Source organism: Drosophila obscura, unplaced genomic scaffold (assembly GCF_018151105.1).
Source record: "Drosophila obscura isolate BZ-5 IFL unplaced genomic scaffold, ASM1815110v1 contig_17, whole genome shotgun sequence".
NCBI classification, from domain to species: domain Eukaryota; kingdom Metazoa; phylum Arthropoda; class Insecta; order Diptera; family Drosophilidae; genus Drosophila; species Drosophila obscura.
Genome location: NW_024542757.1, coordinates 1,170,609 through 1,197,925, shown reverse-complemented (window position 1 = coordinate 1,197,925; position 27,317 = coordinate 1,170,609). Strand labels below are relative to the sequence as shown.

At 48.7% G+C, this 27,317-nt stretch overlaps 5 protein-coding genes across 10 annotated transcripts; 1 reads left to right on the top strand and 4 right to left on the bottom strand.

Moving 5' to 3' along the window:
• Positions 1-6,544: 6,544 nt before the first annotated feature.
• On the bottom strand, positions 6,545-8,399 carry LOC111075558. Its single transcript, XM_022368907.2, has 3 exons — positions 8,299-8,399; positions 8,032-8,100; positions 6,545-7,964 (listed from the first exon to the last, which is right to left on the bottom strand). The coding sequence occupies exons 2-3, from the start codon at positions 8,063-8,065 to the stop codon at positions 6,826-6,828; spliced, it is 1,173 nt and encodes a 390-aa protein (XP_022224599.2). The 5' UTR covers positions 8,066-8,100; positions 8,299-8,399; the 3' UTR covers positions 6,545-6,825.
• Positions 8,400-10,355: 1,956 nt separating this feature from the next.
• On the bottom strand, positions 10,356-14,139 carry LOC111081469 (basic salivary proline-rich protein 1). Of its 3 annotated transcripts, none has more exons than XM_022377539.2 (7): positions 14,011-14,139; positions 13,017-13,288; positions 12,161-12,828; positions 12,008-12,099; positions 11,572-11,941; positions 11,051-11,497; positions 10,356-10,982 (listed from the first exon to the last, which is right to left on the bottom strand). In XM_022377539.2, exons 2-7 carry the CDS (start codon positions 13,090-13,092, stop codon positions 10,845-10,847), a joined length of 1,791 nt encoding a protein of 596 aa, XP_022233231.2. In that variant the 5' UTR covers positions 13,093-13,288; positions 14,011-14,139; the 3' UTR covers positions 10,356-10,844. The 3 variants fall into 3 exon arrangements, with proteins under 3 accessions (XP_022233231.2, XP_022233230.2, XP_022233232.2); XM_022377538.2 differs by having other exon boundaries at positions 10,357-10,982; positions 11,051-11,500; positions 14,011-14,138; XM_022377540.2 differs by lacking the exon at positions 13,017-13,288 and having other exon boundaries at positions 10,357-10,982; positions 11,051-11,500; positions 14,011-14,137.
• A 68-nt stretch (positions 14,140-14,207) lies between these two features.
• On the top strand, positions 14,208-15,171 carry LOC111081471 (mediator of RNA polymerase II transcription subunit 8). Its single transcript, XM_022377542.2, has one exon. The coding sequence runs from the start codon at positions 14,288-14,290 to the stop codon at positions 15,044-15,046; it is 759 nt and encodes a 252-aa protein (XP_022233234.1). The 5' UTR covers positions 14,208-14,287; the 3' UTR covers positions 15,047-15,171.
• On the bottom strand, positions 15,063-22,450 carry LOC111081468. 4 transcript variants are annotated; one of them, XM_041592158.1, is made up of 8 exons: positions 22,132-22,450; positions 21,347-21,587; positions 17,001-19,868; positions 16,801-16,928; positions 16,006-16,273; positions 15,791-15,942; positions 15,567-15,715; positions 15,063-15,487 (listed from the first exon to the last, which is right to left on the bottom strand). In XM_041592158.1, exons 2-8 carry the CDS (start codon positions 21,563-21,565, stop codon positions 15,270-15,272), a joined length of 4,002 nt encoding a protein of 1,333 aa, XP_041448092.1. In that variant the 5' UTR covers positions 21,566-21,587; positions 22,132-22,450; the 3' UTR covers positions 15,063-15,269. The 4 variants fall into 4 exon arrangements, with proteins under 4 accessions (XP_041448092.1, XP_022233229.2, XP_041448094.1 ...); XM_022377537.2 differs by lacking the exons at positions 21,347-21,587; positions 22,132-22,450 and adding an exon at positions 20,777-20,907; XM_041592160.1 differs by lacking the exons at positions 15,063-15,487; positions 15,567-15,715; positions 15,791-15,942; positions 16,006-16,273 and adding an exon at positions 16,329-16,695.
• Positions 22,451-22,837: 387 nt separating this feature from the next.
• Positions 22,838-24,615, bottom strand: LOC111081467 (protein piccolo). Its single transcript, XM_022377535.2, has one exon. The coding sequence runs from the start codon at positions 24,554-24,556 to the stop codon at positions 22,847-22,849; it is 1,710 nt and encodes a 569-aa protein (XP_022233227.2). The 5' UTR covers positions 24,557-24,615; the 3' UTR covers positions 22,838-22,846.
• Positions 24,616-27,317: the final 2,702 nt, after the last annotated feature.

Genomic DNA, 27,317 nt, shown 5'->3' with positions numbered 1-27,317 from the left:
TGCAACATTTTGCCTGTCCTTAATAATTTTCAATAAATCCCGGACTAGAACTGTCGATAGCCATGGGGAACCATGGAGTCTTTTTTTTCTCCTTCCTTTTTCGGTCCCTGTCTGCTGTCTTTTTCTGCTTCTGCTTTTTCTTCTCTGTTTTTCGCCTTTTTGTCCAGCGGCAAAGCAAACAGGGAAGTAAATTTGAAAATCCAATTTGCATTTCCATCAATAATAACAGCCGCACAAAGGAATATTAGACGACGACGACGACAAGGACGGGGGAAGGATGGGAACGCGGATGCCACTGCCTGCTCCTTGGCTCCTTCAGAGTGTCGATGCGTTTTGGGGCAAGCGGAGAAGCTGTGGGTACAGCGGAGGAACCGTCAAAAAATTTACCAATCATTAAAAATACTTCCACTTCCGTTTCCTGTGCGCACCATTTTCTAATACGCCACCATGACTTCCGTTCCGTTGCGTTCTCTGTACTCTGTGCTCTGTCCCCCCCCTCTGTCTCCTCCCTTGGCCATTGTTTGAACAGCTAATGCTGGCCACGTTCCGGAGTCGCTCCCACGTATCCCATCCCCCCCGACCAGTCGCATCGTCAGGGAACGGCCAAGCCAAGGCCTGCCACAGTTAGTCAGTCATCTCGTGCTGCTTTATGTAATTTATATCCTTGCTGCATTATCCTTTATTTACTTTACTTTTTAGCATTATACTTTCTTGTGCGTTCTTGTTCTTTTTTTCTGCTCTGTCCCTCTGTCTCACTGTTTTCTCTGCGCATATTTCTCTTAGGTTTGCCTCCGCAAATTTATGTATAAAAATGAGCGAAATTGCAGAACACATTTTTTCCATTACTGAAAATAAATGTCTGAAGGATGTGCCCAGGCGTCCTCCAAGAAGGACGACTCCACGCAGCTCCTATTCAGGGCTGTGTCTTAGATCAAAAAAAATCGCTCCTTACTGATGAGCTTCAATGAATTCAATCAGAATTCATTTGAATACAGTCCGTGCATACCAAAGAGGCGAGATTAAGTGGCTCTGGCCAAAGCAGGGGGAGGGGTAGCGGGGAGGAGTAGGACCACAGGGCTAAAGCCGAGTGAAAGTGTGGAGGAGTCAACTCCTTTTGACTGATATCCTTGTGGCCTGCGTGGGGCCTGCCTGCCTGCCAGCCAGGACTTGCCTTTGACGAATAAGTAATCAGCGCTAAGTTGGCAATTGAAAGCGATGCCCTGCCCCTGCCCCTGCCCACTGCCAATCCCCCATGCTTGTGGTTTTCCTTCGGTTTTCCTTGCCCGTCCATTGAGTGCGGAGGAATGTGCCACAAATATGAATGTAAGAAACGAAGGAAATGTTTCAGGGACCAGGGACCAGGGACCAGAAGCTCAAGTCGCATGTCGCTGTAGCACAAAGGGAGTAGAAGGTCACCTTTGCAAGGGAAGATGCCGGCAGACAGCCAGAAGGACACACACATATGAGGGGACAATAAAGGCAAGGCCACACCAAAAACAAGCAAAACAAAGAAAACTCAGACAAAAAACGCAGATAAAAACCAGAAAAAAAGAAGAAGCCAAACTTCTACGCAGACAAAGCCGTAAATACTCTTTAAAAGATCAACAAATAACAACAGGTGGAGGTGAAGTAAGTAAAAACATAAGTTTAAGCTATTTTTGGGCATGTTTTCCTATGGGCTGATGGTGGGTTTCCCTTCAGGGAAAGCAGCAGCTTTAGCTTAAATCAAAGGCAATCTTTTCCTTAGTTGAATTTGATCTCCATTTGGTTGGCAAAATACTGCCACAAAGAGATCTCTCGCTCAAGCTGGGCGGGAAGTTTCAGCAGGAAATGTGCCCCATGTGAGAGCATGCCAACACATTTAAGGGGCAGGAGCGTAGGCAGGCATTACATAACATGAGTTTGCCAGCAAATTATGTACAAAGATTAAGAAAGCAAACCGCTATCCTGCCATGCCGCTGAACGAAGACCTGAGCCGTGTTGACAGTTAATGTGCTGCAGGCAGAACAGAAATGGGAGCGGGGCGTGGGGAGCGGTTGTCCTGTCATAATGAAATTATATATTTTCCGACCAAACAGACAGACAGACACTCCGCATGTGGCATGTGGCAGATGAGCTGCTGCTTTATGGCTGAGAGATTTTCCCTATGTTTTTCTCTCTCGCTGGAATGGCTCTCAAAATTTGCTACAATAATAAAATAAAGATGGAATAAAATGAGCAAACAAATGTCATGGGGGGGGGGGCCGTACGATTACGAATGGAATGGAATGGAGAAGAGAGAGAGAGATGAGATTAAAATTAAGTACCCAATAAAAAAGTCCAATAAAATATGCATCGCAATATGTAAACAATTCTCGAAATTAAATGCACAACGAAAATAACTTTGAGAGCAAGTAAATAAAATTATGAAATCTTTCGGAATATTCTGAATGGAATGAAATGAGCTTTGAAGTACGCAGCATCCCAGCAACCTTGAATTGACGAACAAAGGGAGGAACCTGCCTGTTCGAGGATTATTTTCAGATCTTCCAAGTCAGAAATAATATGCAAACAATTCACAACAAATGCAGTGAACAATAGCAATGGGAGGCAAACACTTAATGGAGACTCCATGCCAACAGAATGCCTTCAGCACCCTCTCCACACCACCCCCATATTCTGCATACTGAACGCTTTCCACAGCTGCCAAACAAACCCGAACGAACATTTAGCTTGAATCTGAAGCATTTGCCGCATCTACATCTCTTCTGGCCAACGGAATCATTTACCTGATATCCGCTTGCGATGGTTCTGGCGTGTCCTGCCATGTCCTGCACGGGAGACCTGCGTACGGGAGAGTGTTGTTTCCGCTTTGCTTCGTTTGATTCCGATTCCGATTCTAATTGCTTCGGTCTAGAGGGGAGCCCCCCAGGGCCCCCCTATTTCTGTGGTCTGTGTCTGTGGGAAAATTACCTGAACAACAACAGCCAAACTCCCGACCCCAAAATGGACAAATAATTATTCGTGCAAGCCAAAATCAACCCAAACCCAAATTCCCCCAGGGAACATCGACTCCAGTGGTTAGCAGAGAGGGTAAGTGGGGAGTCGAGAGATGGTGGTGGGGAGTGCTGGAAAGGGATGGAAATAAGTCGAACGTGCTGGTAGTGACTTTATTTCGACTGTAAAATACCTGATAGTCAGCTTTAAATGCAGCCTACCATTTATTGTTCTTTATATTCTAGCATCCAGTTGATTCTAGGTTGGGTGCATGCAGAATACTCTCTCCTCTATCCTGATATACTCTCTCTCTCTCGCTCTGGTTACTCTCCTCGTAGTGGGTATCAAAATTAAGCAAATATCACGTCGCACACATTCGAATTGCAGACAAAATCAAAGACAAGCTCAGCCCCCATCGAGTTTTGGGGGATACAATGCCTAGACCCAAATGGGTCGGGAGGGGATACGTTGCCACATGTTCTGTGTGGCAACATGCCCTGGCGGCTGCGGAGGTGCGTGTGAAAATCTTTGAACGTGTGCGAAAGTTTCTCCTTTTCGATTTTGTGGTTGGGGTGCAGTTTCTGTTTGATTTCGCTTCGATTTTAATTACAGAAAGTGCTCGACAGGAGTCGAAAGATTGCCCAGAGAGTGTTTGCCTGATTGTTGCTAATTATTTGTTGCTACTTTATAGACTACAATGGGGGGGAGCAGCGTAGCCAAATGCTTCAATCTGCAATATATTGCTGTAGCCATTGCTTAAGGATGATCTCTATTGATATCCACAGTCCTTCAAAGGCTACTTTTAGCTCACAAATAAAGCAACAGAAAAGTTTCCTGGGGGGGGCCGAAAACATTTCTAAATCATTGAGTACAGTCAACTCTTTTTAACTTTGTTTCAGATTGTAGACACCCAGGCAGGCGGCACTGGATTCCATTTCTCTTCACCCCACACACACACACACACGGAGGCCAAAGGGTGTATGGGTGTGTGTGTGTAAGTAAATTGTAGAGTTGGCGCAAACGAGTAAAGAAATCGCTCATGCAAAACTGATTGACTGTAACGAAGAAATTGCAAAAGAGAAACACGAAACTTGTTACAGTTGCTGCTGATTTTAGACCCGCCGCCAGCCAGTACAGTACACCCACCCACCCACTCGGGAGGAGACGCCCAACACCCCAGCCGCACCCCCACCCGTGCAACCAGCCAGCCGTCTGTTATCTGTCGGCGTTTATTTATGTACATACATACCCCCCCACCGACACATGTGTTGGGTACAGTAAAGCCTCTGAGTCAAGATTTAAGAAAACGAACCCTAAAAGGTTATCCTGCAAAATACGAACCCATCAAGGATGCTTTCCGGTAGTTAATGTTGTAGAAAAAGGAAAAAACATTCCACAAACTGAAAAGTAAAAGTATAATATATAATATATAATTATATTAATATATATATATAATATATTATATTAATTATAATAATAATTATTATAATAATTATTATAGTTTTCCAAGTATTTTAGAATTATTCCCATTTACTTTGTACCCTTTGGCGAATCTCCACTGTAGCTGTGTACTGCTGCAACATTTTCATTTGCTGTGTTGGCCCTGCTGCTGATTTTTATTGAAACGAAAATATCGTTGCCCGCGTCTGCCCTTTTCCTTTTCCTTTACCCGCCCCTTCGGTGTGTGGCGCCACTCTCTTTTTGCTGCCCACCCATCGACTTTTTGTCGGTTGCGCACTTAATTGAAAGGAATTGTTAATTCACAAGTCCCGTTCACATTCACATTCACGTTCCACGTTACCCATCAGCCCAGCAGCAGCCACCAGCAGCCACCAGCACCCCCCCAGCAGCCACCTCCTTTTCAGCTCTTTGTGCGTGATTGTCTGCCAAAGGCTGCCAGGGGTCCAGCAGCAGCTTGCCCGTACCTTTGCTTCCCCCCTCCACCGTCGATCCTGTTCAATCAGATATCAATCAATTTTTGTTCGGCGCTTGCTTTAAAATTGCTGAAATTGGATCGGTGTGGATCGAATTATTTGCTTCTGTTGCTAACCATTTTCCACAGTCATGTCTGATCCTGTGTGTCGCCTCTTTTGTTCGTTTGTCAGTGGGCTGTCGGCTGGCGGCTTTCTTTTGCTGTGGTTGCTTTTGTTGTTGTTGATTCGTGACACTTATTTCGTAATTTTCAGCACATAATGGCATTGTGTGTGTGGATTATAAAGGGATTATGTACCCCTCCTCTGTTGGGTTGCCGCCTTCGCCGCGAGGGCTTGCTCGCTCTCCCCTCCTCCACTTAACCGTAATAATTGCTCACGTTCTCACGCGCTCTCATCGCCAGTTTCATGCTCTCGTATCCATGGCTCGTACGTACGTAGCCCAGCCCCTGTGGCTTTTAAAACCAATTTAGTAAAAGAGTCCGACCAACAGCTCCAACAGCTCCAGCAGCAAGTCGACAAGTCAGCAAGACCAGGTCAAAAAGCTGCTCCAAGATGTGTGTAATTAGACGTGACTTCTCCTCAAGTTTTACTTCAGACTCCCCCGTCATCCCGCCCACCCTTTCTGCAGTGGTCGGGTGGGGTGGGGGTGGGACTTAAAGCCTGCTTAGCGCTGTTGTTATTTCGAGCTTAATTGTGCGAGGGCATGCCCTCTGGGGGTTGCTTGTCGATACTAGAGATTGGGGTTAGAGTTCTGTGAGATTAAAGAACCTTTCAATAGATAACCTATTGGTTTCCCACCCACCTATTGGATGCGCCCATCAGCCCCCAACGCCAACCCTCAATTAGCCAGGTCGTGGCTTTGCATCGGCACATTAGCATTAAGCGATTCCCCAACCCTCCCCCTCCCTCATGCCGTGCCTAATCAGATTATCAGCTACCTCAGACGCCTCAGAAAAACAGCTAATTTGTGCAGCGGAAATCACAGCCAAGAAGCACGGTGGCAGGGGCACAATCTTCTACGTGTCAGTGGCAGGCAAAAGCCTCCAGCCTCCGGTTTCCCTTTTACCGGAGCGCACGACTCCTCGTCCTCGTCCCTTGCGTCTTTGGCTTTTGTGAAAATTGAAAATATGTCATATAATTACACATTTTTATGGGAATTTTTCAATTTATATGCCGTCAAATAAACGCTGCGTGCATATCACACGAATTGACATGCAGATGGGTGAGATTTTTCCATTTTTTCTGCTCCTACTTGCTGCTGCTGCTTATTTACTGCTTTATTTATGCAAATTAACCTAAATTGACCTTGGAAAAGCTACGCTTTTCGTTTTGAAATCTAACCGACAAAAGCTTGCTGGCTCCCTGTCCAGCAGCGACACTATGAGCGAAGCTGTAAATTTCCCACACATAGATGGCGACACTAAATCTAAGCCTGTGATTGTAAGCGATAGTGGCGATATATATTTCTATCGAAAAATGCCCATCACCATGGAAGCAGCAAGATTCAGGCGTGATATTCAAATTGAATTTCGAATTAATTTTCATTAACTGAAATCAATTTTCGCTTATGATTGTTTCTTGCCAAAATCAGTTTGCAATTTGAATGCGTAAGTTTTCTTTATTTTTTTTGTTTCCTATACACTAAATTCTTTTATAAAAGATAATCTTTTTTTTTGGCATTCAAAAGTTTTGATACAAAAAACCGAAAACAAACGGAAAATTATTTAAACAATTTCGACACCTGACGCAATTCCCTAAACTAAACTAAGAAGGGCACACACACAGCCCAGCTTAAACCAACTAAAACAAAATGCTAAAAAAAAAACTATAAATTTGGATGCATGCCAAAGCAGCACAAATCGAATTATTAGCTACCTAAAAACCTAACTAAATATCCTGTACGCTATAGAGACACCTATACGACATGGCACTGGTCGACGAGGACGATGTCGTCGTCAACCATTTTGCCATTGCGATTGGCGTGCTGCTCATGACGGACGGGACAGCTGATGACGATTTCGTTCTCCCCCTGGTTGGGTTTTCCATTCTTCAGTTCGTCCTTCTTGGAGACATCGAGTAGCTTGCTCTTTCCATCCTTCTTGTCCTTATCCTTGTTCTCGTTGTCCTTGGCGTTTGTGTCCTCATCCAGTTGGTCATCAATCTCGAGCCCCAAACCATCCACCAGGATATGGTCGATAACCTTGGGAATGTTCTGCAGCGTCATATCCTCGGCTCGATTGATGAACTGAAACAGTGGCGACTGCTCCATTGTGGGGTTGGACTGCAGCAGCTGTTGAAACATGTCCAACATGGGGGGCAGAGCGGGCGACGACTTGTACTGCTGATGGTACTTGGCCGGAGCCATAATGTGGCCGAGCATCATTTTCGGTGCAAAGTCGAGCTCCTGCTGCACTCCGTTATCAGTCATCTCGGTCATCAGGTTGGGGGACACCAGCTCGAACTCCTCCATCTCGGTATTGCCATCCGGCAAGATCGTCTTGCTGTAGTAACCGCCAAAGGGCGAGGACAGAGGAGCCGACGAGGCGGTACGTGGCGCAGCGTGGTAGCGGCGAGCAATTGGGGCGTTATTCATCAGCGATAGCAGGCCAAGGGGCTGCAGGGACAGAGGAGCAGCCCTGGCGGCTGTACCTGGAGGAACCCCGGTCGAAGCGTGGCTGCGTTTGTTGCGAGTTAGTTCGTCATTCATCAGCGATAGGCGGCGCCTGGCGTGCTGCAAGGCGGACAGTAAGTCCCCGACCAGTCTTGGCCCCAAGCTGGATTCGGTTGAGTTGGTAGCTGTCTCAGTGGTGGTGGTGGCGACTGTGGGGCCTGCAGTGACCACAGCTGGAGGATTGGTTGTGTTGGCACCTGTTGCCACAGCTTTGGCGGTTCCTGCAGCTGTGCCGCTGCTTGTTGCTTGACTTGTCACCGCTGTGGCCAAAGTGGTTGCCACAGCTTTGGCAGTGATCGCATCCACAGCCGGGGGGGCAGGGGAATGCGAGCGCTTAACGCGCAGGCCCTCGCCCATCGAAGGCTGCATTATCATCACGGCACCTGAACCCACACATACCACAATGTTAGTTTCGCTTATGGAGAACAGCCCTGGCAGCCCCATACTTACACCAGAAGACCAGCAACGCATTGAACTTAAACATGATCAAAGATTCGGTTGTTATCGATTAAGGCAGCTCTGCAAAAGAAAAAAATATTAAAAAATGTAAATTAATATGACAAATTTAAAAAACAGCAAAACCATCACAAATAATTAAATTTATTTAAATTAAACTCAATTAAATTTTGTTACGTAATTTTCGTTAATTTTTCCGCACAAAACTTTCACAAATAATATTTAAATTTTAAAACTGTTTTTTTTTTTTTATTTGCTTACTTGTATTTTATTTGACTTGGGAGATGTGCTCGGCACAAAGTTGAAAATGAGAATGATTTTTGAACTGCTGCCTGACTCGTGGCGGCGTTTTCACAGACAGGAAAGCCGAACAAAGGTTACTAGACCCAAAACACGCAAAAATTTATTTTCAAATTATTTTTTCTTATCAAATTTTCCGCGTTTGAGGTTTCTGTGGGCTGCTATCGTGACTTCTTTGGTTGCTTGCTTGATCCACTGTTAAACTCATCCTGATATCCACCAACTATCGCTGGTGGATCTAAAAATTCGCAACCCTAGCAAGCGTCTGACAGATTTTTTAATATGGCGCTTTCGTCTGACAGCTTTCAATATTTAGGCAGACAAACCTTAATTCCGCCTGGCTGCAAAGCGGAGTATTTTTTGTGCTGTGAGATAAATATTAACATCAGAATGGAAATAACCATAAGTTTAGGCGAGAATAACCCATGGTAAATATGATATTTAATATGTGCCATGCATGCTTAACATTTGTGCAGATTTGGCTGTGAGTGGCTTGAGCCACGCTTGTAAAAATGAAAATATTTCTAAAAAAAAATGTAGCAAAACCCGAGTCACGCCGCCTTGCTGCTATTCACTACTCTCTTCTGTTTTTTGGCATAATTAAATTTCCCTTTCCGTCTTTTATTTGTAATTCTCAATATCTGGTGCGTGAGACACAAGTCGGTTGAATAAATGCTCATACTCCATATTTTCAGGCAGCTCTTGCAGCTTCGCATACATACTTGAGTACGAAAGAACTTAATGTCGATACTTTTTTCTACTTTACAGCGTTATTATTATTAATCACACGCAGGAAAATGTGCCATTGGCAGCATTGGGGAACGACGTGCCAGTTGAGCCCATGATCGAGCAGCCACAACTACCACGCATCAGATTGCCTGGTATGCATATGTATATGTATTTTATTTGTAGAAACAATTCGATTCTTGATTTGCTCCACAGATGCTGAGCTCGCCGCAGCAGCTCCTGCCCTCTTGCCTGCTGGTGGACGCCCTGCAGAATACGAACGAGAAATTCTACCATTTGCACCCGAACGCGCTGCACCAGCAGCACCACCACCTATGCCACCCCAGGCTGATGGACCTTCAAACGGCCGAAACTTAATTGGTGAACATTCGCACCCGGCTCCACTAATTCCTCCTCGCAATTATGGTGCCCAACGATCTCCAGATGCTGCCCCTGCGGCACTGCTGCAACGACCGTTTGGTGCACCACGTTCACAGTGGCTTCGCCGTAGCAGCCCATTTTATTGGCGGCATTGTCTGCAGTGCGGCGAACGAGCGGTGCGGACAGCAACTGGGGACTACCGTTTTTGTGAGCGATGCCTTCCACCTCGTGGGGCACAACCGAGACGCGTTGCAGCATTAGGTGATTTCGGCCATGCTCCACGGTTGCCGAATGCAGTAGCTGCTGTTGCCATTCCAGGCGTCTCACCAGCGACTGATATACTGGCTGCTGCCATTCGAAGCACCCAGCGAGCGATTGTAGAACATGCAGACCGCAGACACAGTCCGGCAGAAAATGGCCACCAGCAAAACGCCGCATTATTTTATAGCCGCAACCTACTCGCGAGCCTGCTATCAATTGATCGGGAACAGAGACGGCTCCGCGCACAACATGCCTCTCAGGAAAATCCGTTGCCATATCGTCCAGCTGAAGTTGCCGGTGTGGCTGGCGGACCGCAGGCCGCAGCTGATGGCGGAACTGGCGGTGATGGTGAGCCTTGAAATTAGTGTAGAACGATACATAGACGCTAACTTTAATATATCAGCTGTTGCAGCGGCTGTTTATCATCCACCAGCCGAGCCACTTCCAAGACGCGATAGAACGTCACAGCCCAGCGCTGCCACCGCAGGTCTTCCGGGCACCAATGGCGAAGCTGCCTCTACGATTGGTCCACCTGTGGCGGTGGTGATACCAAAGCGACGAGCTCGCAGGAACTAGCTACGTTGTCAGCATAAAATCCAATCCAAATAGAGAGTACCTCCTACATTTATTTATCTATATGATAGATAGATGAAAACTTTCCCATCTTCGTTTTTCCGTTTTGAAATGGTTTATTTAATGCGTGTTTACATTTGCCTTTGCGGGATCTGTGTGCCGCACACGTCGCCGTGCGCACACAGTCCCAACACAACTTACAATCTTCAATCTTGTTAATGTAATCCTTATATAACAGCCGCGCGGCTCGTCGCTCGGGTCGCGCGGTTTATGCATATTGTTATTTAGTTATCAAATACGTGAGCTGACAAATGCATTTTCGTACATTTTCAATGTACAAAAAGGTAAAGGGGGGGTAAAGGGCAAAGGGCAGGTAAAAGGCGGCGGGAATTAATAATGTAATAAATGATAAATTAAAATAAAGAAATTCATTTCAATTCAAGAATGATAATGGATTAATTGGTAAGCGAGGATGATCTGATTAGGGGGAGGGATGATGGGAAAGGGCAACTACAGGATTGGGACACTGCGGTATGGGGTGGGGTTGGAGTTGGGGTGTATGTTTCTCAGTTGAGACGCTGAGTGACCGGCAGCTTCTTGCGCCGTCGTCGCAATTGCTGACTACGATCCCAGTACTCATAGTAGCGCTCCTGCTTCAGCCACTCCTGATATTTATACCACCATTCCTCCCACTTGATGTAATCCTGCGGAAGAGAGAGAAAGCACAGATACAGATTCTGCCTCATGGAGTATGGAAATGCACCACATTTACCTTCAGATCAAGGTCCCTTAGGTAGCCACGACTCTTGTAGTACTCGTAACGGACGCGCACATCGTCCCACGACAGCATGCCCGACGGTGCTGTGGTCGCCAACTCCTCCGGAAAATGTCCGGCCGGCGCCGGCGAATACGAATAGCGACGCGGCGGCGATTCGAGACCCTCCTCGATCATCACTTTGAGGGCACCACCCGCGGAATCTTTGGTGATGCGCATATTCTCCATGTTACTGCGATCGATGCTCCACTGCGCCATTTTCCCGAAGCGCTCCGATAGCGTCAGCCGCGTCGTGGCCGAAAACGTCGGCAGCGAGGGCACCTCATCGCTGTCCGAGTCACCCGAATCGTCCGAGCCGGACGAGGAGTTTGCATTCGCTCCACTGCCACTGGGCGCCCCTGGCTTTTTACGTTTCTCACCCTCGATCTTGATGCGTGGCCTCACCTGCTGTGAACAGAGGGAATGATTCAATGATTGGAATCGTGATTTGTATTTGTAGGGGCTACTCCGACACTCACCTCCTTCTCCTTTTTCTTCTTCTTGGCCTGCGGAGCTGTGGAGGCCGCAGCAGCCGTTGCTGCCGGCTCTGGTGGCTCTGGCGGACGGTGCTTGAGACGCGGATCTTCCGGCGGCGGAGAGTGACGCGACGAGCGAGCGACTTTCATGTGCGCCTCCGACGTGGCGCCGCGTTCGTGTGCGAGGTGACGCATTTTGGCGTCCCGATACTTGTCGATGGCGGATACCGAACCGCTTACGCCTCCACGCACCGGCGGTGGACTGCTGGGACGACCATGGACGCGGCCATGTGCATCCGGCGGCGGGATAGGCGGACCTCCGGCACGATAATGGCCACGCGGCTTTGGCGGAGGGGAACGCGGACCACGGGATCTGTTTGGGGAAGAATCAATGGGCAATCAGTATCAATGGAAGCACAAGGTCAGGCGGATTGCTTACCGAGATCTATGGCGATGACTGGGCGAGCAGAGGGAGCACGAATCGTCGGAGCTGCTGCTCATTGAGCTGTTGGAACGCGAACGCATCGAGTGCTGCAGAATGGATACAGATTAATGACTGGGATCGGGAAAATTGGTGGAGGACATGACTTACCCTTGGCGGTGGCGACGGGGGACGCTTAGAACGCGGTAGAATGTGTCCCGCACCGCGCTTGTCCAGTCCCGCCGACGATGGAGGGGGCAACGGTGGCGAGCGACGGCGGCCCAAGGGGGAACGCGACGCGTTTGGCTTGCGGCGCAAGGACGAGGAGCCGGAGCTCGGTTCGGGCGGGGATCGGGGCCGACCGTGGCCATTGCCGGGACGACGCATCATGGCATCGTTCGGAGAGCGCGGCATGGGAGGGGATCGCGGACCGCCGCGACGATCCATGCCGTGCATGGGCGGCGGCGGAGACCGACGACGCGGTGGGGGCGACAACGGCGGCGACTTTCGCAGGCCGGAACGACTGCGTGAATGGGGCGAGCGGGATCGGCCAAAGCGCGGCGGTGGACCTGGAGGGCCACCTCCGGGCGGATAGCGGCCATAGGGTGGTGGTGCTCCCTCCCCGGGACGGGGCACGCCATGCGGCTCGCGATCACTGTCCCCGGAGCTGCTCTCGCCCTGGATGTACATTTTCTTGTAGCCGGTATGACGCCAGCGATTGGGGTCCTTCTCCTCGGCCTCGATCAGCTTCTTGTCCCAGTAGTCGTTGGTGGTGTTGGCCCGAGCCTTCTTCATGACGTTGTCGATCTCGCGTCGCTTGCCGGCAGGCAGAGAGGGATCTGTAATGGTGCAAGGGCAGGCGGTTAGAAATCCAGTTTTCGCGAGGTGTACTCGATCCGTCGGCTTTAGTGAGAGTCGCATCCCTTCTTTATGGCGCCGTTTTAGGGCCACATCATAACAGAGAGGGATAACACTTCCCCCGGATTACCAAGACTCTCTATCTGTGATTATTTGGTTTGGGAGGTACCTGTTATGCGGGCAGCTGTCGGCTGCCTGTCCATGTGCAGTTTGGGATTCAAATCGGCGCGCCTGCGCGACGCCATCGCGGGCTGAATCGCTTCGATATCGATATCGCTCTAGCTCTCTTTTCTTTTCTATCAACAATCGCGCACGTATATATGTTGATAGGTATAGAGTATATATGTATATGTATTTTATTCGTAATCGGTTATGCGAACGCGGCAACACTTTACCATTTCATTTTGGCATGATACTTATTCAGAAAACATACACAAAAAGCTGCAAATATATTACAATTTGTATTAAAAAAACATGAAAGAGAGGCATTAGAAATGGCGTACAACAACAACAATATCAACAATGAGGTAGAGAAAGAAGAGAGAAACAGCAAGAGAGAGAGAGTACAAAAACACGACCGGTGTGTGGGCACGAACACGAACGCTTGCGCGGCGTGGGGTGGGTCAGCTTCCAGATGGCTGAGCTGGGCTGAAAACGCAGAGAATTCGAATTCACGTATTCCAGTATTCCCGCATTCCGTACACTTTCCGGAGAGTCTGCGATCGCGGGGAGGGGACGATACGCGATCAACTTCAGCCCATGCCGCGTCGCGTCGGGCCAAGCGCATGGCCAGCGGGGGCGTAGGACGACGTATGCATGTGGGGCGAGTTATTATACAGTTCGGCGCAAGAGTAGGAGCAGGATCGAGAGTGCTCGAGGATCGGGAGCACCGACCGGCTTTTGATCGTGTCATCCACGCATACACACAAATTTTCACTTTTCAGCTTCTGGCCAGCTTGAACACACAAACAGCACACACATATACACGCCCCGTCACGTATGTATTTGCTTTGTCAGCAACAGCGAACGAGTGTGAGCGAGACAGCGAGTGTGAGACACCCAACGACGACGGCAAAAGTAATTTATCCCGTTGCGTATTACCGTTTGTAGGCATTAGCGATTGTGTAAAACGATAGTAACAGTCACTAGACTAGATTGCTTACATTTTGATACGTTTTGCGTGCACGCTTAAAGAGTTCTCGTGTGGTTTTGGTTGCAAATGAAAAAACACGGCGTTCAGTTTTTCTTTCACAGCAGCAACACGACGGCCATGTTTGTCAGACCGTATGCCGCAAGAGCGAAAATACCCAGAGTGCACTAGGAAAATACCAGATATGGTATTTAATTCAACAGCTGTTTTCATCTGCGCATGGTCGCACTGGCGGGTGTTTTATTAAAAATAATTTTTGCAATTCAAAAAATTTAATATAAAAAACGAAAATGCAGCGCGAGGAAAAGCACTTTGAGATGACGCTGGACGCCGTCCTGCAGCGCCTGAACGACTTGAAGCTGGCGGTGCTGGCCATGATCCAGAAACTGGAGATGGAATTCGAGACAATCAACTGGCCAACGTTTCTGGACAATTTCGCCATAATTTCCAGCCATTTGACGGGACTAACGAAAATCCTGGCCAAGGAGCAGTGTCCACCGCTAAGGAACCGCACAGTCCTGCCGCTACTGGTGTCCATGGATCGCGACGAGACGTTAATAGGCATCACCGAGGGACGCGTGCCGGTCTTCTCGCACGACATTGTGCCCGACTATCTGCGAACGCGTCCCGATCCTCTCACCGAGCAGAAGATGCAGGCGAACGAACAGAAAGCCGCCAATCTCACCAACGATGCGGCCATGAAGCAGGTCACCCAGTACAACAAGGTTGTCTCTCACGTCCTGGACATGGTCAGCAAGGCGCGCGAGGAGTGGGAGATCGAGTCCTCCTCGCGCACCGGCATCCAACAGACCAGCAGTATGGCCGACACCCAGCTCCTCGTGGCAGCGGTGGGCATGGGCAAGGGTCTGAAGATGACCAACTACGGCCCTGGACCTGGCATGATGGTCCCACCCTCGATTCGCGCCTCCTCGCCCATGGGCGGTCCTGCCATGAGTCCCGGCAACGTGCAGCAGCAGCTGGGCAAGGCCCCATCGGCCGTGAAGACCAACATCAAGGCGGCCAACCAAGTGCATCCCTTCTCCCGATAGACGTCGAACGGAAGTAGCTAAAATCATAATTTGTATATTTTGTTGCGTTTCCGAGCAGTACAGAGTAACCGTTCCCGTGTCGGGGAATGTATCGTCTTAATAAATTATGCATTAATTACACCTAATCCTAAGGCTACAATTAAGCAAACATAAACGTGAACAAGTTCAAACTCAAATTAAAATCGTTCTTCGGTTCGTCTTCGATTTTTCTTCCATTTCTGACCTACGACTCTGGCTGCGCGTGCTTCTCGCTGATGAGAATCTCGTGCAGCTTTATGTCCTGCGGCGTGGAGACGTCGATCAGCTCCAGGCACAGCACTCGCGTGTCATCCTTCAACCTGCTCAGACGCCGCACCATCCCGATAAACTTTTGACCCAGCGTTAGCTTCCTGAAGCGCACACAGTTCTCCTGAGTCCAGAGAACGTCTGCCAGTTGGATGCCTGATGGGGATGACAGTGGGATGGCACAGTTATATCATTGGTTAAGTTACGATAATCGATAGCGACGACCCAGACCCACCATATAATTGAGCTGGTATGGCCATCCTGGGCAGCTCGGCCAAGGCCGGCGGAAGCTTCTTCAGTTGATCACAGGCCACCACACCGTCGTCGCCCACGTCCACGAAGCGCACATGTATAATCTCGTCGTAAATCTTGCGAATAATAACACTGCAAGAGGAGGATTGGCTGTTAGCTACTGTTCTGGTCTGGTCTGTCTGATCTCCCTGATCTCCCCTGTCTTACCGATGGTAGATGCCATCGCTGTCTGGAGCAGCATATGCCTCTCCTATGGCCAATAGGGAAGATTGCACGCCCTGTGCCGTCGCTCCCTTGCAATGTGCCTGCAGATCCTTCATCAAGTGCTGCAACTGATTGTAGCACTTGTAGGGTTGCACCTGGAACAGAGTTTTAGAGCAGAGTTAATTATGGATGGCATTGATCGCCTGGGTTCGACTCACCGCAAAGTGTCCGGGATTGATGGAGAGGCCAATGCGCACCTCGAAGTAGGCGCCCACAGCCGGTATGGCCTCGTACTCTTTGATTGTGGGCGACGACGACACTCGCAAGGGCGTCACTGGTGGGGTGACGGGAAGGACATGATCGCTGAAGCTGAGACTGCCGCTGCTGTGGCTGGACACCACAGAGCCGAAGCTGTTGCGTCGCTGCAGCTGTCCATTGGGATTGAAGCGCAGACCGCCATCGTCGTAGGTCTGCGGACGCGTGCTTCTGTGTGGGCAGGACGACGGGGAAGGTGGAGGAAGTGGCGGTGTGGGACAGTATTGAGGATTAGGTATGAGAAACGGTCGAGGACTTATCGGGTAGTTGTTACGCAGCAGCAGCTTAATTATTGTGATGTTTTTGTTTTCTTAGTGGTACGCATACGAGTACGAATACGAGTATATATTTTTTGGTTTTATATACAGAGATGCGAATGGAGCTCTTAGAGTTTAGTTATCTTACAATATCGAAGTTTATTTGCTGAACATTTATTTATTTATTATTGACGTTGATCGTGAATGGTGGGGGTTAGCGATAGCGTATCATTTCATTTCCAGTTTATCGAAAGCACTAATAGAGAATGCATTATTTTGGGGATGAACATGGGGGAGAAGAGATCAGATATGGTATATGGTTATGGTTATGGGGAGCTTGATTCCAATTAGTGGGTGGGTGGTGGTTGGTGTGTGCCAGTGAGTGTGGGAGCATGAGTATGGTGATCGTAATGCAGAGCTAAAAGCACGGAGGGCACTCACCTCTGCATTTCAAACTCCATCTGGATGGCGCTGTTCACGCACATGTACATGGCATTGGCATCCTGGCCGCGCACGTAAACGTTGACCATCGGCAGCTGGTCACTGCTCGCACCCTCCATCACCTTGACCTGTGAATGCATGCAAATTATTTAGTAAATATTCTTATTTAATTAGTGGGTTGGGGGGCATAGGACACTCACGATAGCCTCGCTGCGGGGCGGCATCAGTCCGCGAAGGCGCCCAAGCATGTCTCCCACGATATCGGGAACGTCGTGGAGGCGGACGCGCAGCGCCAGCGGCGGATAGCCGGCCAGCGCCAGATTGTTGGCCTCCAGTCGATAGATGTTCGAAATGTGCGTCTTGCGCAGGCGTCCGTCGTCGACGTAGTAAACATCGAAGGTCTCCTCATCGGCATTCTTTGGCTTGGCGGTGAGCATGCCTCGGTACCACTGCTTCAGGCCATCGACTGACTCGTCGCAGACAAACACCAGGCGATCGTGCAGCAGGTCCAAGTGGGTGACGCGATGCTGCTCCCCGATGTCAGCCACTGTGGTGGCAATGCTGCGCTCCACAAACCTTAGATCCTCGTTGCGGAGCAGCACAGTGAGGTCGCCGCCATCGTTGATGTGGGAGATGAGCACCGGATTGGACTTCTGGTCCGGACTCAGTATGGGCGCCGGCGTGTTGCGGTTGATCTCGTTGGCCACTAGATCGTTGAGGTGAATGTCGTCCGCCGTGGAGGTGTCGTACAGAGTGCCCACCAGGCAGGCGCTTCGCATGCCATCCTGCCAAACGCCCTGGGCACAGCCGCCCAAGTCGATGAACTGCTTCTCGGTGGTGAGGATGCGAGCCACCACCCGCTGGCCGGCGAGCTCTTTAAGGAGCACGGCCTGGGCGTGCGGGTGATCCGCCAACTTTTCCAGCGCATACATGCCCAGGCAGATGGCCTGTGCGGGCAGCACCAGGAACTGGGCCGGACACACGACCAGATCTTCAAACTCAAACGAGGCCACGTCCCCAAAGTCGACAAAGTGGCAGCGGCAGGTTCGCTGCTTCGCGTCCACGGAGAGCACTCGCACACGACTCCAGCCCTCGGTGACTTCCACCAGATACATATCCTGCTCGTGGGGCTCCGTAATCGGTGTACGCACCGCCACGTGCCTGTTCAGGTTCACCGACAGCGCCTCTAGGCTGGATATCTGATCGATTAGGCGGGCCCAGACCAGTTTGGTGGAGTCGCAATGCGTGATGTACATGCTCCAGTCGTGGTGTCGCTCCAAGCTGTGGTCCGCCTCGCTCATCCACGGCAGCCGAAGCTCGGGCATTTCGGGCCGCTGGACTGTTGCTCTCCTCGGCTTCGGAGAGGCGGGATCATTGGCCAACAGAATGAGGGACGAGACGGTATGCTCCATGCGGATCTTGCTCGACTCCACAACCAGATCGTGCCAGTGGCTGGGCAGGTGGTGGTGGAAGGTCCGTTCATACCACTCCTCAAGCTTGTGGCCCATTATGCCGTTGGGATACTGCCGCAGCTCCTGGTACAGGCCGTCAATGAACTCGTGATCCGTCAGGGTGCAAATGGTGAGCGGTTGGCGCGACTCTGCCTCCGTAATCTTTTGAATGGCGATCCAGGCAGTCTCCCTGTAGGCCGTCGACTCGTCAGCAAACTCCTTGGGATAGCAGCTGTAGACAAAGGCGCCGACCCTCACCGAGCAGTTCAGATGGGGCCGACTGTTGAAGATGCGGTACGAGGGCTCCTCCAATTCTTTGAACTCGCAGTACGCCTTCAACGCGGCCATGGGATCTTGGGCCGCATCCGATTTGAACTCGAACTTGGGCGTATCCTGCGATTTCGCAGGTGTCCGCAATGCTCTCTGATTGGCCTTTTTCGAGGGAACTTCTGGCGTATCAGGAGGAGTCATCAGCGCTGGGGCAGTCGCTGGTAGTTTCGGTTGATTTGCTGCTGGCTGCTGCTGCTGTTGTTGTTGCTTCAGTCTATCGTTCACAGAGGTTCGCTGCTGCAGTCCGCGATTTTTGGACGTATCAAACGCAGCCCCTGGTCCACCTCCACGATGCGGGGCACCGTTGCCCAGTATGGGCCGTTGAGGAGGCTTCCCCGCCATGGCCCTGCCATGACCGTTGCTAGTGCTATGGCCATTCATGTCGCAAATATTAGCGCGTTCAACGTGCAAGTCTTCTTTCGAACGGTGCTGCTTGTCTTTGGCCAGCACCTGCTTGTTGCTTGGTCTTAAATTTCCGATTCCGATTTTCGCTGCGACTTTGTCCAGTTCTTTGATTTTTTTGGTATCCTTGTCCTCTTCCTGATGCTGCTTGTTATCTTTGACCAGAAGCGGCGTGCTGGGCGTTTTGTGTCCAGAATTTTCGATTTTCGGAGCGACGTTCTCCTGCTTTTTGTCGAGAAGCGCTTTGGCCTCGGCCTTCTGTTTGAAATGCTCTCGATCTTTCTCCAGCTTCTTTATGACCTGTTCCTGCTCCTTGAGTTTCTTCTCGTCCTGCTCCTTGATCTCTTTCAGCTGGCGAAGCTGCTCCCCTGTCTGCTTGCGACAAGAATTAATCTCCTCCTGCAGCTTCTGAATCAGCAACTTTTGCTTCTGCTGCTCTACCTCCCAGGTTTGCTGTTGTTGAAGTTTTTGCTGCTGCTGCAGTTGCGGTTGATTCTTTTGCTGCTGCTGTTGCTGTTGATTCCTTTGCAGTTGCTGTTGTACTAGATTCTTTTGCTGCTGCTGCTGCTGTTGTAGTTGATTCCTATGCTGCTGCTGTTGCAATTGGATCCTTTGCTGAAGATTCTGCTGCTGCTGTTGATTCCTTTGCTGAAGATGCTGCTGATACTGGCTATTCTGCTGCTGTTGATTCCTTTGCTGAATATGCAGCTGACACTGGTAATTCTGCTGCGGATACCTTTGTTGATGGAAGTTGGTTGCAGCTTTTTTGAAAGTTCCTGGCTGTGGGGTCGGCCTTGAGTAGGCTCTGGATTTGGAAGGCTTCTGCTGGCGCACCATAGACGCAATGTGGTCCGATTTCTCGCTGTACTTGGCAGTGATGCAGACCTGCAAAGAAAGATGGTTATTCTGGCATTCCAAATAGATCGAATTATTGCGACTAGGGAAAGTCTTTCGCCATGAAGTTTCCGCTTGGCGAGCTCCCAGTTTGGGTAACTGAAACCCAATAAAACTGCTGCAGCTCCAGCTACTTTTCCCCCTCCCAAGATTTCAGTGTTAGCCCAAGTGCCGCGGTGTCTGGTTTAGAAATCGGAGCCTTCCTATGTTGATTTTTGATTGCTCAGCCAAATGATTCATTTAATGCGGGCTGTTGTTCATTGCTGTAATCGTCTTTCGGTCTTTATAGGGTCGGAGCGCTCCATTAAGCAATATGTGTGTAGGGTAGGGGCCCCAGACGTGATATGGCAAATTGCATATAGTTGATATGCAGAGAAAGCTTGTCAGTAAATACATACATACATTCATATATGTGTATATATATAATGGGTATTTTGCATTAATTTACTAAATGATGCTCTCATTTTTGTTGCACTCGGAATTATTGATTTGGTCGGAAAGAAGTGCAATGCGTGTGTTGGGGGTAGAGTGGCGAGTGTCAGCCCACGCACCCCCATGCAACGGAAGTAGAAGTCTGCAACTGCATCTGCATCTTTTCTAGAATTCAAGTGTAATGCACGGACGGACAGACAGACAGAGATAGCAGTCGTTCGTTCACTTTCACCACACACACACAAAGCCAAAGATATGCATAGCAAAATAAAAGTTTAAATTGCTGGCATTTTTGACTTTTCGTGTTACACTTTTTCGAGGGGTGTGGGGCGGCTGCATTTGCAAAAGCGCTTAATCAGCAACTATAGAAATCGCAAGGCAAAGCACACAGCCACAGCCCCTCGCGCACTCCGCTACGGCGAACAATTAAATAAATAAACTAAGTTAAGTAGAATGCCATTGTTTACACTTTTCGAAGTCGAGCACGAACACGAAGACGTTGACACGTCGCCCCTTTTGCGGCAGGCCCCCGTGGACACAAGCGGCAGCAGCAGCAGTCAGAGGCAGCTGTAGCTTTCGGCACGCGTTGAAAGGTACTGCGGGCGGGTGCGCTCGCAAAAGCTTTGCAGCACCAATAGAAAGCTGAGCGAGAGAGCAAGCTCAGCAGGCTGCTGGTGAGAGAAAGCCAGCTAAATATCTGCAGGCAAGTATACAGGCTATCCGATACCCTGTACCTCAAGTAAAGAGGGAGCATACCTCCTTAAAAATTGGATCTGGTCATGTCTATTTTTGTTTGTAATTGCTGGTAAACAGAAATAAATACTCAATGGATCTGACAATGGAATCCTCCTTCTTTTAGTTACAAACATCTAACTTAATTTGATTTACCGAATACAGGGTATAACTTGACCGATCAAGAGAGAGAGAGAGAGCGTGTGTATGTGTGTGTGTATGTTTGCAAGTGTCCAAGCGGCCAAAGTTGGCTATGAAGAGTAGGTGATACCCCGTTGGTGCGGTTCCCAAAAAAAATCGTTTACCGTGCTTCCGTAAATCTGAAAATTGAAGTTCCTGGTATCCTCCAGCATCGCCTGGGCGCTGCTATAGCCCAACCGGCGGAATGGAAGTGGCTCTCCCACGACCTCGGCATAGTCCCTGAGAACGTCGTTCAAGGGAACCGGTGGCTTGCGCCCACTAATGATTAGCGCCCGCACCTCCGAGGATACTACTGCAAATATCTCTTCTTTACACGAAGGCATTATGACGCTCAATTCTGCAGACCTGCGGAGAAGAAAAAGAGAGAGCATTTGAATAGTTTTAAGCATGATTCAAGTACTTTGGAATGCATTGCTCGCCCATCACCACCCACCCGCAGCAATAAACTTTTTTTCAAATAAAAAGAGCAGCAACAATTAAGAACGAAGAATGCAAAAACAACGAAACAGAGATAAGAGAAAATGCGAGACTACAGTTAAAGAGAAACGAAACGCTACCCATCGCCGCAGCTGTACGGAAGCGGGATCGCGAACGCACACACAAACACTTGCAGACGATGGCGTCGCGGCAGGAGCAGCAGAATACAGCGTCCAGAAATCAGCAGACGCTGCAGTTTTCATATTTTCAATGGAAGCCGATAAAGTATTATTATTCTGAACTGAACATGATCCGGCATTTGAAAAAAGATATCCATATGTTTGTGTGTATTAACATTTTTCCTCGCAAATTGCGTAGAACACACACAGACGTAGAGGAGAAAAAGTTCCGTTATTGGCCCCAATTTTTTTTTACGCACACTACAAGCATTTCTTGTTGCCTGCGTACTTACGATAAAAATTAAGTTGATTATATGCAGCTCCTGGCTAAATATAACGTTCTTATTGAATATGCACTTGATTCTGCATAAATGTAATGTGTATTTTAATAGAAAACCCGTGCGGGCCCAATCGAAGTCAGGCACAATGTGCGTATCGTTTCACTTTTTCTAGTGTTATAACCGATACACTTTCAAAGGAAATAGTTTGGTTTTTATATAAAGTTTAACCGTTTTTAGAATTAGAAAACATTTAAATGCCAATAGTCACATAGATATAAAACAATTGCAGTAACTCCATCCAGAACTTTTCAAGTTTTTTTTCCAAGTAATTTCATAAAAGAGGCGCGTGTGGAGTGTGACCCTGCCCAATCAAATATACCGTCTGACCAAAATATACCATATTATTTTCTAAATATACCGAAGAAAAAACGGACAGCGCACTTAACCCTCTGTATTCAAATAGGCGAACACCTTCAATTAAGCCGTGGAAAATAATACTGTTTGTAAATGCTCCTTATAGCTCTATCCTCTTCTTTACTCACAAAATAAAAATGAGCGTGATATCTTTCATCTAAAATGTTTAAAGTTTCATAATAATTAAATTCCCCCTGGTCGACAATGGGCTAAGCTAACGTTCTATTTGTTGATCGAAAAAAATGGCGTGAATTTTAAATAAAATATAAAAAAAATATATATTTATTAACAAACAAAACTAAATAAAGGTTGCTCAACCTCGCATTTGGTTATCAGTCGGCCGTAGAGCTAACATCATTTTCTTCTTCTTTTTCCTCCTCCGCGTGGGATGGTGCTCGGTGGTCTTCAGCTGCTTGGCCTGGATGGGATTGATTCCAGAGGACACTGGCATGCGACCAGCAGGATCTTCCACGGACTGTGATGGAGCTGAAGTTGGTCGCGACTTCAGCAGCATACTCAGCGACTTGAGGTTGAGTTGCGTGTCGACGGCGGACTTTGGTTCTACGGGCTCTAGACGAGCGGCTGCGGCTGGGGCTTCCTCGTACCGCTTTGGCTTAAAGAAGGGCCGCTTTCTGGCCATCAGTCGTTGGAGGTGCTCGCGCCACACCTTTCCCCTGAGCTTGAGCTCCTCTTCACGAGCGGCGGCCAAGTCTGTCAATCTCTCCTTGGCGTTCGCCGGTCGAATGCCGAAGAAAAAGCCACGATGAAGCTTCGACTGTGCCCTGGACGGTTGTGTGGGTCTGTCCAGCCGCTCGCCGGTTTTTGTTTTCTTCTTCGGAATGGCGCCATTTCCTTTCCCCTTCGACTGGTGACGAGAACAGGTGTTTGGCGATTGGCTGAGCACCTCCATTTCCAGGTAGTTCAGGTTCTTGAGGATGGACAGGGCATGCTGCTTCATGGCCAGGATCATTTGCTCGAGCCGCATTGCTGAGGATGCACTAACCTGCGGCTTCTTCTTCTTTTGCTTACCGTGCTTGCACTTTGCCCTGGACGGCGGCGTCAACGGTTTGGGTGGGCCCTTTTGGGGTTGGCTGGGCTTAGGCTTAGACTTGGCGGAGTCCCCGAAGCGAGGTTTTGTTGTTGTAGGTGGCCGAAAAGTCGTTGCCGGACAGGTGCCTGGACGGGGCGACGCTGGCGACCAAGGCGGGGGCATCTTTCCATTTGTGGGTTTTGCCGGAACAGTTTTGACCCAAGAAGGCCTCGCCCCAGAAGGGTTTGCTGCGGGAAATAGGGGAAAGATCTTTCCAATTGGGTGCTTTGCTGCAACAGGTTTGGCCAGAGAAGGCCACGCCGCAGGAGGTTTTTCAGCGGAAAACATGGGATGGAACTTTCCATTTGAGGGTTTTGCAGGAACGGGTTTGGCCAGAGGTCCTGCCCCAGAAGGTTTTGCAGCGGAAAACAGGGGAAGAAACACAGACTTTGCGCCCTCGGTCCGTTCTCTCTGCATGTTCATCATTCGCTCAAACGCCAGATCGGCAGCAGCGTTCTTGAAGTGCTCCATTTGCCGGTGACGCTGTTCCAGTTGCTCCCGCTGCTGCGCGCTCTCGTGCTTCATCGCCGGCCCCATCGGAACTTCCTTTGCACTTGAATAGTTAAGCAAGTAGTTCAGCCTCGTCTCTTTCGGTTTCTCCTCCAACCTCTGGGCGGGGCTCGATTTGAGACCGAAGCCCCAGATGGATTCAATGTCCTTCGCAGGTGCGGATTCTTTCGTATCATCTAATCGATCGAATTCCTCGAGCTGCTGGAACAAGCTCTCGGTCCTCTCTACTGGTTTTCTGACATTAAACGGCGGCGAGGCAAGCCAGTCATCTTGATCTCGCCGCAGCTTTTGCAAGATCAAAGAAGCTTCATTGCCACCAGTTCGTCCGTCAGTGCCACACACTTGGTGCAGGCCTGACACAATCATTACCATTACCATTAGTGGAACTCTGACGTTGCTGTGACTCCGACTTCGCATTAACATGTTTGCATGCACCACATATTTTTGGATTTCAGAATGTATTCAAATTCAACTGACAAATTACACAAGGCTGATCAATTTCAAATGGCGCGCCTTGTGCCACATAGTACTAGTATATTTTCTGGTATATTGATGGTATGCAAGTCGCGTTGAAAGTGTATTTACGGTATATCCGCATATAATGTAGTATATTTCAGCCATTTAGTGGTATATATGGTATATTTTATCGATAGATCCGATTCCAACTTATCGTGCGGACATCCTTGCTCTCAAGGAAATAATTGAAGGGATATATTTATATATTTGCCCGGAAGTCCCTCGAGTTCTAGAATTCTTCGTTTCGCGGAGTTCGCATTCTGTCGCCGCACCTTAAATGCCACACAAACGCAAGAGAAGGCATAAAAACTAATTTATCCGAGTTTCGTCATCAAATTGGTTGAAAGACCACAACAAGAATCCTTTGCGGAAAGTGCAATCGTGCCTTACTGTTGTGCAATGACTGTCCTCAATATGCACATGCACACTAAAATGATTATATTGATTTTATTTTACTACAACGGTTCCTACAATTGGAGTAAAAAGCTGTAAGGCGGTGGACTTTCGACTCGACCTCTCCCCCTGACCAACGACCGGCAGGCGGCGATTGAATTTTGCGTGTGTTCGTGCGAGTGTTGTTCTGTTCGCCTTCGAGAACCAATCAAAACGGTAAGTAATCCCCACAATAAAGTACTTTCTGTGAAGTTACTCTATCGATTTTACGACTGGACTGGGCCAATTTGCGTTGCCAAGGCAACACCTGCCAGATGCGACCCGAACAGACAACAAAGAAATAAGCGGATTCGATAAAAGTGCGCAAAAGCAGGACCCCCAATACATACAGTGTCATCCCATTATAGTGGCAATTGTGGTTTATATTTTACTAATTCATTAATTAATATTGGAGAAGTAACAGATGTCGATCTGTTACAATAGTCTGAGCAAGAGTAGAATAGAAAAATACCCAGAAGTATACCTCACACTGTGAACGTTGGAGCGTGCCCAATTAATTGACCTTCAGTGTAACGAACCGTTGGCATTCTTTGTCTGCGGGCGATTCTTACACTGCTGTGCTACAAAAGGGTGCATTGGAACGAGTTTTATTTTCAAAAAGTAGGACATGTACTAAGGGGATTTCAATATTTAATGGGCTGTCCAGTTATACAGTGAGAACCGTTGCACATTGTTTCTATGCCAAAGCACATATGTTTGGCCAAAAGTCATTGCCATTTCCTTCTGGAAAATTCCGGAGATTTCCAGCGTCTGCGCTTCGGTCTTCTGTTGTTTTGATTTTCAAAGGCCCATCCACGTAGCCACGGATACGAATTTGTTTACAAATTCACAGACACGAGACAGTCTACATATGACACGTGGCCTGAGTCAGCCACTGGACTGGAATGGGCCGGGTCAAAGGGGAGGGGCAACCTGACCTCCAAACCCGCCCCGACACCCATCCCAGGTGCCGGCCGGCTTGAGGCTGAGTCAGCGGAATGGGCCACAGGTCTGTACAATGACGTCAGGCCACATTTGGCGACATTGAACTAGTTTCGATGGAAGAATCGCCGTTCGGGAAACTGGGATAAGCCAATTCCATCACAGCCAAGGTTTCCGTTTCTGTTGCTCCCATTTCACTCTGACGTCAATGCGGAATGCGAAGCTAATTTGCCACTGGTTGCGCGACCTTTCATCTTTGGCTTCCGTTTTGTGCAGCAGCAACTTCTGCTCGACACATAAATGTCACCCCCAAGACAGCCCTGAGCTCCTTTTACGCATCGTGTGCAGTAATTAATTAATAAAAACATATTTAATGGGGTTTGTCTATGCATAAGCTGCTGCTGCCCTCCTAATAGTTGTCACTTTGCGGAGTTTATCTCTTTGTTGTTTTGTTTCCAAATTAAGCAAGGCAGCACCGACTCCGCGAGTACTCTACTACTGTTTCGATTACTTGCGGCTTATGCAAATATACTCGTAGTTACGAGTGGGATCCAACGCCTGACCTTGGACAGTGCAAAATGCTCGCCATCAAATTGCACCATCACAAGAAATGTTTGTCTACATTTTTACATCTCGGCAAACACCAGAAAAATTGCATTACGGCGCAAAAATTAAAATCTCAACTATATGGCAGCTATGTACACAAATAAGTACATACATATATAAAAATGGGGCCTACGAGCGGGAGTACATGGCATGGCAGACTGTAAACAAGAGTGCAAAGGCTGCTGGTCATTGTTCTATGTATCTGGTGGGGCCCTGGCCTCGACCAAATGTGATCTAGGCCTAAGAATATATAACAAGTATAAATATATATACATATATATATACATATGTCTAAATGGATGGGCAGTTGGCGCCCTATTTGCCAATTAGTTCGTGACACTAATTACATGTTGGCTGCGGCTGTGGCTGTGCGAATCAAGGGACCTATTACGTGGGGCAAATCCTTGCGCCAGCACAGGCTTCCCTTGCTATAACTTGTTGCCTCTCAAGGTGCTCACGTTGCCACCGCTCCACTGGCTGCCAGCGGGCGTTGCTAATGCGCATTACAATAGGTGTATGCCACCCACTCTGGCATGCCATAATCAATGTAATGCCATCTTCCGTGCCTGAGGAAGGGCGTCCAATCAGATTTACCATTGCCAAGGGTTACACACACGACCCATGGAATGGCAAATTTTCCACTCAACGAGTTATAAAATACGAGGGGGGTAGGGCGGTGGGTGACACA

What these genes read in the sequence shown, in the direction of transcription:
- LOC111081469 (XM_022377538.2), bottom strand. Translation starts at nt 13,092, where the DNA reads ATGGCGTCGCGCAGGCGCGCCGATTTGAATCCCAAACTGCACATGGAC. An exon ending in GACAGCTGCCCGCATAACAG is followed by an intron (nt 12,829 to 13,016) that starts GTACCTCCCAAA and finishes GCACCATTACAG; the next exon opens with ATCCCTCTCTGCCTGCCGGC. An exon ending in CCCCGTCGCCACCGCCAAGG is followed by an intron (nt 12,100 to 12,160) that starts GTAAGTCATGTC and finishes TCCATTCTGCAG; the next exon opens with CACTCGATGCGTTCGCGTTC.
- LOC111081468 (XM_041592158.1), bottom strand. Translation starts at nt 21,565, where the DNA reads ATGCCTTCGTGTAAAGAAGAGATATTTGCAGTAGTATCCTCGGAGGTG. An exon ending in TTCAGATTTACGGAAGCACG is followed by an intron (nt 19,869 to 21,346) that starts GTAAACGATTTT and finishes CTTTCTTTGCAG; the next exon opens with GTCTGCATCACTGCCAAGTA. An exon ending in TCAATCCCGGACACTTTGCG is followed by an intron (nt 15,943 to 16,005) that starts GTGAGTCGAACC and finishes ACTCTGTTCCAG; the next exon opens with GTGCAACCCTACAAGTGCTA.
- LOC111081467 (XM_022377535.2), bottom strand. Translation starts at nt 24,556, where the DNA reads ATGTTAATGCGAAGTCGGAGTCACAGCAACGTCAGAGTTCCACTAATG.
- LOC111081471 (XM_022377542.2), top strand. Translation starts at nt 14,288, where the DNA reads ATGCAGCGCGAGGAAAAGCACTTTGAGATGACGCTGGACGCCGTCCTG.
- LOC111075558 (XM_022368907.2), bottom strand. Translation starts at nt 8,065, where the DNA reads ATGTTTAAGTTCAATGCGTTGCTGGTCTTCTGGT. An exon ending in TGCGTTGCTGGTCTTCTGGT is followed by an intron (nt 7,965 to 8,031) that starts GTAAGTATGGGG and finishes GTGTGGGTTCAG; the next exon opens with GTGCCGTGATGATAATGCAG.